Source organism: Equus quagga, chromosome 11, assembly GCF_021613505.1.
Source record: "Equus quagga isolate Etosha38 chromosome 11, UCLA_HA_Equagga_1.0, whole genome shotgun sequence".
NCBI lineage: Eukaryota > Metazoa > Chordata > Mammalia > Perissodactyla > Equidae > Equus > Equus quagga.
In genome coordinates this window covers 111,037,068-111,048,696 of record NC_060277.1, presented here as the reverse complement: position 1 = coordinate 111,048,696, position 11,629 = coordinate 111,037,068, and the positions used below count along the sequence as shown (strand labels likewise).

Below are 11,629 nucleotides of genomic sequence, written 5' to 3'. Positions count from 1 at the left end.
ACGGGGCCGGCGCCGGGCACCGCGGGCGGGCATCGGGGCCGGCGCCGGGGCCGGGCATGGGCACGGCGGGCGGGGGTCGGGGCCGGGGCCGGGCACGGCGGTCCCCGGGCGCTGCGGACCTCTCCGGGGCCATGGCCGCCCGCCCCGCCGGCGCTGAGCGGGGCCCCCAGAATTCCGATGGGCTCACCTGCACCCCGCGGAGGTCGGGGTCAAGGGGGCCCGGATTCCAGGGCGGGACTCCTTCCTCCCGGGCAGCTGGAGGCTCACGCCTTCGGCGCCCTCAATAAGAAGGCCTGTCGCCACTTGACCCCTTTGGGCGGCGGGACCCTCGGGGACCCACAAGTGGGAGATGCGAAGCCCCTCTCCCTGGTGGGGTGGCGTTGGGTGCGACGTGCCAGCACGCACGCAGGTCCCCCTCCCTCCCGAAGAATCTGGCTCCTTAGGTGTGTCATTGCTAATTGGCCCTGGGGGACACCCTTATCTGCCGCTAGACTTTTTTTTTTTTTTTTTAACTGGATAGGTCTTTTTTTCTGATTTTCTCAGGATAACGTGGAGAGGGCAGACGCGTTACAGCTGTCGGTGGAAGAATTTGTGGAGCGATACGAAAGGCCTTACAAGCCCGTGGTTCTGCTGAACGCCCAAGAGGGTTGGTCTGCGCAGGAGAAATGGACTCTCGAGCGCCTCAAAAGGAAATACCGGAACCAGAAGTTCAAGTGCGGTGAGGATAATGATGGCTACTCCGTGAAGATGAAGATGAAGTACTATATCGAGTACATGGAGAGCACTCGAGATGACAGTCCCCTCTACATTTTTGACAGCAGCTACGGTGAACACCCCAAGAGAAGGAAACTTTTGGAAGATTACAAGGTGCCCAAGTTTTTCACTGATGACCTCTTCCAGTATGCGGGGGAGAAGCGCAGGCCCCCCTACAGGTAAAGGACCTGACGGTGAAGCGGTTGCAGTTTCCTCTCCAACAGCATGGGGCAGCCGAGCTCAGTCAGCTCACCTGTTTCCAGCGCAGTGAGTGGTTCTCCCTTGGCTGCACGTGGAACTTAGAAGGCTGCTGATGCCTGCCTGGGTCCTACTGCCAGAGACGGATGTAATTAGTCTGGGCCTCAGGATTTCTGAAAGCTCCCCCCGCTGCTTCACATGTGCAACCAAAGTTGAGCCACGGGTCCATAAGGGAAGTTTTCAGAGTTCAGCAGTAAGCCGTGTCAGTGATTTTTCTTTTTTTTTCTCTCAGAGCTTACTCCACGCACAATTCACCCAGCGTTTCTATGTAACAGAATTTGTGTAGTTTGTGAAATAAAGATAACATAATATATTGTATAAAACTAGAAACTTATTTTGTGTTGTGTGTGCATACAGTGAAATTACCCTTCACATCTTGGATGTTTCTATCTTTTAGGTGGTTTGTGATGGGGCCACCACGCTCTGGAACTGGAATTCACATCGACCCTCTGGGAACCAGTGCCTGGAATGCCTTAGTTCAGGGCCACAAGCGCTGGTGCCTGTTCCCTACGAGCACCCCCAGGGAACTCATCAAGGTGACCCGTGAAGAAGGAGGGAACCAGCAGGATGAAGCTATTACCTGGTTTAATATCATTCATCCCCGGACACAGCTTCCAACCTGGCCCCCCGAATTCAAACCCCTGGAAATCTTACAAAAGCCAGGAGAGACTGTCTTTGTACCAGGTATAGATGAACTGAAGGTACATTGTTTGATCTCAGTAATTTGTCGTTTTGGAGCAGAACTGTATAGAGAGGGAAGCAAAGATGTCTGCCTGCTGACTCTGAATGAACTGACTGGTGCCCCCCTCTGACAGTGATCGGTGCTGCATTGGCAAGCGCTTCGGGGCCTGCTGTCCATGTTTCTTGTAGCCTAAATGTGTAGTGACTGTTGATAAATTTTCTGTCTGTAGAGATGCTACTCTCTTTATCCCTTGAGTTACCTAGTGTCTTAGTGTCTGTGCAGTAACTTGTAGAAGCTTCTGTAAATGTGTTTGATACAGTGTAGCACTGGGTGAGTTGAGTGAGGAAATCGTGACTTTAAGAGCTGGCCTGTTGGTATAGTGGTTAAGTTCATGTGCTCCACTTCCGTGGCCTGGGGTTTGCAGGTTTGGATCCCGGGCGTGGACCTCGCACTGCTCATCAAGCCACGCTGTGGCAGCATCCCACATAAAATGGAGGATGATTGGCACAGATGTTAGCTCAGCGACAATCTTCCTCAAGCAAGAAGAGGTAGATTGGGGCTGGCCCCGTGGCCGAGTGGTTGGGTTCGCGCGCTCCGCTGCAGGCGGCCCAGTGTTTCGTTAGTTCGAATCCTGGGTGCGGACATGGCACTGCTCGTCAGACCACGCTGAGGCAGCGTCCCACATGCCACAACTAGAAGAACTCACAACGAAGAATACACAACTATGTACCGGGGGAGCTTTGGGGAGAAAAAGGAAAAAATAAAATCTTTAAAAAAAAAAAAAAAAAAAAAAAAAAAAAAGAAGAGGTAGATTGCCAACAGATGTTAGCTCAGGGCCAATCTTCCTCACGGGAGGGGAAAGAAAAAGAAAGGAAATAGGGACTTTGAGCCAAGAAGCAGGAAATCCCACACCTGAGAAGTACACTTTGTTTTGATACATTAAGTGTTGGGAGTGAGGATATTGAAGATGGGAGTTCTCTTCCTAGAAGCTGAAGAACTTGCTACCTTTACAGTTTGGGTCACAGCTTTAGGTTAACAGGGGTTGACAAATTTTGCTGTAAAGGGCCAGAGAGTAAATGTTTTAGGCACTGCGCGCCAGACCGTCTGTTGCAACTCCTTGGCTCTGCCTGTGTAGCAGGAAAGCAGCCACAGTCTGCAAACGAACAGGCACAGCTGTGCTCCGATAAAGCTTTACACAGACTGGTCATTTGTGATTCCTGGATCAGGAGGCGCATTCACCACTCTGGGCCCTGTGTCTCTGAGGGTCTCCCTCCTGGGTAGGAGTCCCCTGTTTTTGAAGTTTATGTTATACAGCAATTGTGTATAGAACCCAACCCCGTTTAACTGTGTATTGTTGGATTTCAGGAGGCTGGTGGCACGTTGTGCTCAATCTTGATACCACCATTGCCATCACCCAGAATTTTGCCAGCAGCACCAACTTTCCTGTTGTATGGCACAAGACGGTAAGAGGGAGACCAAAGTTATCAAGGAAATGGTATAGGTGAGAGATGTTTTTTTCTTGTTTTTGCTTTGTTCCAGTTTCTACCCCAGAGATTTCTACTCCAGTGGAAAGAGTCCACTGGTGCAATAACGTGTGCTGATTTTAGACAGGCTGGGAAAAGCTGGGGCTGCAAAACCCCATCAGTAGGAGGAGAGTGGGTCCAAGGTCAGGGCTAGTTCTCAGCATGCTTGCTGGCCTCGAGGTGACAGGCTAAGACTCTGCATGTTGATCCAAGTCAGTCAGTCACAACATGATCATAATTGGGATTGTTTCTCATTTTCTGTTTTTTTTGTATTTTGTTTTTTTTCTTTTTTTCCCCCCAAAGCTAGCACTAGCACAGGAAGCCATTTTGCTTGGGTTTTATTTTGGTTCTTTCCTTTCCTTACCCAGAAGCATTCCTCCCATTTGAACTTATTGCCTTCAGTTCTTGTGAGTGAGGTGACTGCCCTGGAGACTTAGCTCCTCTGTTTATCCACAGAACAGACACAGCACGGGCAGCGGCAGTGCAAGCCACCCCCAGCCACCCCGTGCCACTGTGTCCCAACCCTGACCTGGAGGGACCAGCTCTCGGGGTAAGAGAGGGATTCTGGCTTGTTCAGTGCTCAGCCTCCCTGCTGAGAGGGCCAGCAAGGGTGGTGGCTTTGTTCTCCCCGGACTCTTGGGCCTCTGAGGCCCACTTACTCCATCCCGTAGGCCGCTGCGTGCTGCGATTTGGCATTCTGAAGGCCTTGCCATACAGCAGGTCTCTGTCCCTGGTTACACTGGATGCCAGGTTAGGTTCCTACGGGGAGGGCTGCTGCCTCTGAAAGTCCAGTTCAGTTTATCTTCGAGTGAGGGGGGACCCTCTCTGTTACTTGACACTTCTTGTTTCTTACAAACCTATTTGTTTCTATTCTTACAAATAGAATTTAACCAAGCCCAACTCCGATTGTGAAGTGCTGTACTGTGGAAGGGAAAGCTTCCCCAAAAATTGGCTAGGAAGGGCTCAGAAAAACAAGAAAGAGAGAGACTTTCTCCCAAGGGGGAAAACCTTAAGACCAACTCAAGGAAATGTGCCTTGCTGTCGACAGCCCGGCTGGCTCGTTGCACAGGTGGCAGTAGACCGCGTAGCTCGTTTTCTTTTCAGAAAAGCCTGAGCAGCCCGTTAGGGCTTTTGTTCCCAGCCTGTGGATTCGTGTGTCCTCACCACCACACAGCGCCCATTCTGAACCAGGCACTTCTGAGAGAGACAGGGCTCAGCTTTGAGTCTGGGTTATTGTGTGTGGCTGTCGTTGCCTCTCCCAGCACTGAAAACAGTGTCTCTTGTCTCTCAGGATCTTGAAGCAAGAGCACCCTGAGTTGGCGGTGCTGGCCGACTCCGTTGACCTGCAGGAATCCACAGGGATCGCCTCGGACAGCTCCAGTGACTCCTCCAGCTCCTCCAGCTCCAGCTCCTCTGACTCGGACTCAGAGGTGAGGCCTTGCTCGTTCTCCAGGCCTCAAGGGCAGGTCACCCCAGAAAAACGAGGTGTGACTCTCCCGCCTCCTCTCCAGGAGGGAGAAAGATGTGAAGGTTTTTCACTTTGTTCCAAGAACTACAACTGCCACCGTTCCTGCTGTCTAGGGAATTTTGCCCGTTTTAGAGCTTTACACGTGTATGTGAGTCGTTAGAATAACCCCAAAAGGTAAAAGGAGTACTTGGGGATTTCGTCAAGTCCATGGTCCAGCATCACACAGCTGGCAAACAGCAGGGTTGGAATTCAGACTCAGAGCATTCTGACCTCAAAGTCCATGTTAAGAATTTTCTCTGTGGACTTGTAAGCCTAGAGACTCAGCAAATTCAGTGACTTGCCAAAAGCTAACACAGTATTGGGTAAGAGGGTCCTGTGCCCTTAGCAGATGGGATTTCTGTCTCGTCATTTTGCATCATCTACTGATATAGTCTTTTCTCCTTGGGGCTGGGGGGTGTGTGCGTTGTGTGAACGGTCAGTGCTGTACTTGCCTGCTTTCCACGCCTCGGGCTCGCTCTTGGTACAGTGGGATTACATAATGCGGTCTCAGACTGTAAAATATTCTTAGAGGGGGGTCTCTTGATCTCAAACAGATAAGCCTTCCATTAGAGAAGACTGGAGGGCCACTGGGCATCTGAGGGGAGATTCCGGTTCTTTGGGGGCCAGAAACAGCTGAGGAGATGGGTATGCAGACTGTCTTACGGAGCTGCTGTCCAGCTGGTTTGCTTCTGGGAGAACGTGGACGCTATTTGCGCTGTCTCCTGAGGTTTGTGTAATGAAGAAGTGGGCTGCATCCAGTTGAATTCCTGTTTTCTCCTCCCGTATCCAGGGTGAGTCCGGGTCTGAAGGTGACGGGATGATGCACCGCAGAAAGAAGAGGAGGACGTGCAGCGTGGTGGGCAATGGGGACACCACCTCCCAGGACGACTGTGTGAGCAAAGAGCGCAGCTCCTCCAGGTGACCAAGCATGCTGTTGTCTGGGTAGAAGGACACGCCCGCAGCAAGCGGCAGGGCCCGGGGAGGGCAGCCCATCGGATCTGCAGACAAGGGAGGGCCGGCGAAAGCCAGAGAATGAGGACACTCTTGGAATATGAGTCCATTCACTCAGCATTTGCTACAGTAGCTTTTTTCTTTGCTACCAGTGCAAATTAACATGGCTTGTTTTATGCATAAAGGCAAGAATCTATGTGGATGGTGCCAAGGAAACCCTTTACATTATTTAATAAAAATTAAACCTATTTTATATCTTGAGATTTTTTCCTTTGACAATACCAGAACTTCCCTTGTTACTCTTCTTGTCGTGGTCTTAGGGGAAAGTAGGGACTCCACTGGTGTGTCTGTCTCCTCCTTGGGGAAGTGTTAGTTACAGCGGGAAAGGAGGAGAAGACTAGAGAAGTTCCCCGGTATCTTCTGCAGAGCCTGAGACGTGGCCTCCTGCTTTTTCTCCCAGTCTGCATTGCCAGCTTTGAGTGCTGGCACCAGGCCAGACAGCTGCAGGGAACTCAGATTTTTTTTTTATAAAACCTTAATCATGTCTCCAGTGTTTTGTTTGTTTGTTTTATGAAACCAGATTGGATCTAAATAAGTTAAAACGTAAAAATCAAAAAGGTAATCTCTTTGCAAGCGGCTGCCCTAGTGCTGGGCACATAGCAGACTCCCACTGAAGTCTGGTCACTCTGCAGGCGTCCAGGCTCTTTAAATCCCAGAGCCTTGTTTTCCAGGTGCTAGTTGAAGTGTCTTTGTCCATAGCATCAAAAGGTGAGATTTCGGGAAGATAGTAAAATACTGAAGCTTGTAGGATTCTCAGTGTCTGAAGTCCTTGACCACTGCCGGTGACATTCCTGTTATGTTCTTTGTCTCTCTGAGCAGCTGAGTGTTGTCTTAAATGTGCTATGAAAGTTTAGGACCCACCTTCCTTTCTGTCGTCTTTTCCTCATTCTCTTTGGTCTCGCTGGAAGTCCATGGGGAAATTCAGATGTCTTATTCAAGTGAATTTCTCAGACTAGAATGTGCATTTCTCAACCCGAGTTGTCCTTTTCACAGCTGTACTCAGATTTCTTTTCTTGCCTTTTCAAGTTGTTTCTGCTGGTGTAGACTTTACGTCCGCACTTGCGTTGTGACTTCGTAATTTGTAAGAAAAATTTTTAGAGGAAGCTCTGCCATTATTTCAACATGGGGATCCTGGGGGTTCTGCTTTTACCATTTCCTTCCAGCTCTGTACCCAGCTGTGCTGTCTACATGCTGATTACAAGCAGTTGTGCTTTCCTTGGCAGGATTAGGGACACCTGTGGAGGCCGTGCTCACCCCTGAGCAGATAAAGAGACTCTCCCGAGGTGGCTCCCGTGTAAGCTGTCCCTGGCCATCCAACTCAGTTTTCACGTCTTCTGCTCCTACCTTCTCCTTTGTCTTCTTTGAATTTGGATAATCCTTCTTTGGTCTAAGCTTCTGTCTTCGGTCAAATGCTGTTTTTACTGCTCACTAAGAATAGATTCTCAAGAAGTTCAAAAACTCGGCAAGCTCAGTGAAACACTGAAGGCTGATGTGATGTTGGCTAAGAAGGTTCTGTGCTGTCTCCTTTAAAACCAAGCTGGTCAACCCCGAGGCCGAGGGTTATGACCCTTTGAATGTCTGGTTGCGTCTGTTCCCTCCCTGATGTTGCTCAGGAGCTTCTGCTGTCTGCAGAGCCGGCTGCACACAAGCAGAGATGCTGCAAGTGGTGAGTGGACTTTGATTTGGGTGTGAACCAATGACGTGTAAGAAGTACTGTGAGTACGCTCCCTTCCTGGATGTCACTGTTTGTCTAAAAATGTGTTGAGTACAGCAACGCAGCCAGCGTGCCCAGCACCGCTCCCCACTGCCTAGTACCTTTTCTCCGTGCTCAGAGAGGATGTTAAATTGCAGGGTGTTTGTGTGTGGTGTATTTGGGGGAGCGATGACACATCGGGTTTTTTTGTTTATGAACAGAGTGGGAACGGTGTTCACTGTGTTCTTATCACAGAACTTAAACTATAAATAGGGCCAGTTCCAACAGATTTGTCCCATTCTCTCCCAGCATGTGGTCTCTAAGTCAGAAGCTCCCATTCTGGAGGTGACTTCATGATGAGCGTCCCCATTTGTTTGACCTGCAGGTGTTAGGTGGGTGGCTTGTGCTACACACCAGGAATAAGTTCAGAGACGGTGCTTCTAGTCTTCAGGATCTGTTTAGGCTTCTCAGTAACTCTGGTATGAATACTTGGGGATTGACCAGCAGGTTCCATCTCATGCCCTCTTGATTCACCTGCTTGCCTTAATCTGTCCCTAAATTCAACTAAATTTAAATAAAAATAAGAAGGGGACTGTCAAGGACATGCCCAGTGAAAAGCACTGTCCTGGGCTGGAATGTAGGTAAGGGCATAGGCAGCCAGAGGGGAGAAGGAGCTCTCCCTGTAGTTGCCCAGAGGAGAGAGTGTGGAATACTGGAATTGCATGGTGTTGCCTCTCAAAATCCCCCTAAAAATGAGTATAATTGCGAATCCAGGTCTCTCCTTGCCAAATGTTACATTTTTAACAGACTGGTTATCATTTCCTGGCGCTGGATCCGTCATGTGGCTTTACTGTAGGAGGATGGTCCCCTATTTTGTCTTAGTCCAGTTTTCTTCAGCCTAAAATACCAACCCAAATATGTGGCTGGGTCGGATGGAGAACTGGCCACCTTCCTGGGCATCCGCGTGCATCACTCTGCCTGCCGCATGGCGCGGCTCTCCCACTCCCGTCCCAGGCCACAGGGCTCGGGTTTCAGGGTAGGCCCACTGTGTGCTTGAGTGGGAGTAAAGTCAAACCTTGAAGGTGTAGTCTCTTTGTATTAATGTCTGAATGGTGTTCCTCCTTCTCTTTTTTAAAAATTTTTCTTCCCATCTTCAAAATGCTTTTTTCTTTTCCCCAGTATTGCTTCCTGGCTGTCACACTCACCTTCCTCTCAAATCCATACCAACTGCTCCTTTCTAAAACCAAAAGCAAAAGGCTGTTTGCCGCCAGGGGGCGTGGTGGGACGCGTTTCCAGGGGCTGGGATGGTGGAGCGGAAATTTGAATTTGAGAGATTAGCCACCCAGTTTTCTTCCCCAGGTACCCAAGGTGATCCTGTGTGATAAACAGTATCCAGAAAGAAGGGATCCAGCCTGTCCAACAGGCCTGCGGTCACCTCTCCTCAAAGGGTCTGGGTAGCACAGATCACATGCTGCTGTTGGCTCTTGCCAACCCATGATGACTGTGGAACACTCTTTATTTGCTTTAGCCAGGCCAGAGATTCAACAGCCCCCCTTTCACTGTCGCTGTCGGCCAGCCAGGCGCACCACTGTGTTAGCAGAGCAGGGATGAGGTGGGGAAGCCACGGGAAGGGAGTGGTGGTGGCTGGGTGATCAGGATAAGGTAGGAAGTGGGCAGCAAGGGCTCCATCTGTTCTAAAGTTAACCCTTCTACCCTCCGAGCATGAGCTACTCCTTTGAGTGGCATCAGCAATAGTAAGGGGAAGGATACAACATTAAACTGTTTTTAGGGACTATTTTCCAAGATGACACTAGTCTTCAGATCAATGGGCTGTCTTGAAAGAAGGGATGTTACACTAGTCACTACTGATGAGGAGGAGCAGGGTGGGTGAGACAAGAGTGGAGGACCAGGACAGCCAGGACAGGAGGAGAGTTCTGGGTCTCTGGGAATCCAGGGCTGCACACAGGGGCCTCTGGGCTCAGTAGTAGCACTGTGATATTTACAGTGACACCTTTGAAGGGAGAGCCACCAAAAACAAGGACATTATTCACATTTCGCTTGTGCTTGCAGATGCCCATTTATTAATCATTCAAGCGTTCGGCAAATGTTTGAGTGCCAGGCACTGTTCTAGGTGCTGGTGAGCCAGCAATGACAAGCCCAGGTCCTTGACCTCGTGAGCTTAATGGACAGTGAATGTGCTGTTGTTCACAAGGGCCGCTGGTCAGCGTAGGTAGAGCTATGCACATCTGTTTCTACAACCAGAAAAGCAAGTTTAGCCCTTACTAAACGCAAGTTATGAGATCTTCATAAGAGAACATAATTATCATTATAGCTGTATTCTTAACTTAGGATGTGGCTTCTTTGCAAGTTAGCTAAAGGTATTTAAACTAAGGATAGCAAGAAAGTTGCTGGTGCAAGTGCTTTACAAATTTATTCAAGGTTCAGCCTTGATGTGACTTAGGACTTTAGACGAGAGTGTGGGATGGAACAGGAATTGTGCAGTAAACGTAGAAAGTGTTCTCTAGGAGGTAGATGTCTAAGCACGCAGCTTAGGTTCGCGGGATAGTGTAGCATTTCCACAAATAAGTTGTTTGTCATGTGTGTTCTGAACACTGCTGATGGTGCCATGTGGAGTCTGGTTTCTCCCTACACCCCGTTCCCTGGCTTCTGTCAAGATGTGACATTGTGTGCAGTAAAACCAGATGAACTGTGTGCCCTAGGGTAGTGGCTCTCAACTTTATCTCATTGTTGGTTAAAAAACTGGAAACATCTAGCCCCCACTGCATCTCCCAGGAGGATTGGCCCCGGCCTGCTGTCTCCGAGGTGACCGGACACCACAGAAGAACTGGGACTGTCTGCTGAGTGCCTCGTGCCTCCTGCAGTTGTCCAATGGAACTCTGAGCAGCCTCCTCCTTCTGCTCCCGTCTCCGTGGGGTCCGCCACAAAATGCCTGTGGGTCTGCCATTTGATTGGTATTTTTAACTTTCACTTGGATGAAACTTGTTCATCATTTTAAATAAAGCAACTTGATTTGGAGTTGGGTTTTTTGCATTGTTTTGTCCTTGTTTCTTTTCACTGTAACTGAGTTTGCCTGCACAATAGGACATCTTAAATCTCTACTTTAAAACGGTGGGGATGGGGCTGCCCTGTGGCCCAGCTGTTGAGTTCGTGTGCTCTGCTTCAGCGGCCCAGGGTTTCGCCAATTCGGATCCTGGGCGTGGACATGGCACCGCTCATCAGGCCATGCTGAGGCAGTGTGCTATATGCCACAACCAGAAGGACCCACAACTAAAATACACAACTATGCACCGGGGGGCTTTGGGGAGAAAAATAAAATCTTTAAAATAATTAAGGTTGGGTTGAGAGTGGTTGAGAAATAATGTTTTTGGTTACAGCATATTTATCTCAAACATACACTATTCAGCAACTGAGCCCTGAAAGGATCTGGAGAAACAAAAACAGTAGACTTCCCTTCCCTCATCCCACCCTCCCGTACATTCCAGAATTATGCAGAGAAGAAAGTCAGGAGGGGAAAGAGTTGACTCAGGGTACCTGGAGCTGAGTTCCAGAAACTGGTCTTCGGCGGGCAGTCTCCTTACCAAGAGGCATGTGTTGAAGGCTGCTGGCTCTCAGCCCAGAGGGGCATTCACTGGCCAGGAACTGGAAACGGCCTCTGCGAGATTGCATGGAGGGGGCCCTGAGGAACAGAAGCAGCCTTTGACATGTCTGTGGAGCAGGTTGCTGTGGGTTTTCATCATCTCACAGCAGCCAGCCACACTTCATGTGAGCCTTCCTGCCTTGACTTGGCCCTCAGCATTCCCGGACTAGCACTTCTGTTTCTGAGATGCTCTAAGATGACCTTCTGTGCAGGGCTAAAATGATGCTGAAAGATCTAAGAGCACCTGAGTAAGGGGTATTTCAAACCGGTTTTCAAAAGGAGCCTACGCCCAAAGCGTCAGGCCTGGCCGGGGCAGGGAAGATTGGCCCTCCTCGGGCCCCAGAGGTCGTGGCTCCTGTCCCCACACGTCTGAGTCACCCGCAGCGGCCAAAGGAGGGCGGGGGCGGGGCCGGGGCGTGGCGACGGCGGGGGCTCCGCCCTGGGGCGGGCGCGGGCGGGGCGCGGCGGGCTCCCTGGGGTCCCCGCGGGCTGGCACTCGGGCGGCCGCGGCGCGATGGAGGCGCCGGCCGAGCTGCTGGCCGCG

The 11,629-nt window shown here is 50.3% G+C and overlaps 2 protein-coding genes across 2 annotated transcripts in view; both read left to right on the top strand.

Moving 5' to 3' along the window:
* The first annotated feature begins 536 nt into the window (after positions 1 to 536).
* On the top strand, positions 537 to 10,463 carry JMJD6 (jumonji domain containing 6, arginine demethylase and lysine hydroxylase). Its single transcript, XM_046674713.1, has 7 exons — positions 537 to 932; positions 1,409 to 1,695; positions 3,059 to 3,156; positions 3,678 to 3,766; positions 4,508 to 4,646; positions 5,514 to 5,641; positions 6,958 to 10,463. The coding sequence occupies exons 1-7, from the start codon at positions 748 to 750 to the stop codon at positions 6,992 to 6,994; spliced, it is 963 nt and encodes a 320-aa protein (XP_046530669.1). The 5' UTR covers positions 537 to 747; the 3' UTR covers positions 6,995 to 10,463.
* MXRA7 (matrix remodeling associated 7) overlaps positions 7,431 to 11,629 on the top strand; it is a 32,909-nt gene continuing 28,710 nt past the window's right edge. The window contains exon 1 of the mRNA XM_046676344.1: positions 7,431 to 7,478. Within this exon, the coding sequence (XP_046532300.1) occupies positions 7,431 to 7,478 (48 nt within the window). The remainder of the gene's footprint in view (positions 7,479 to 11,629) is intronic.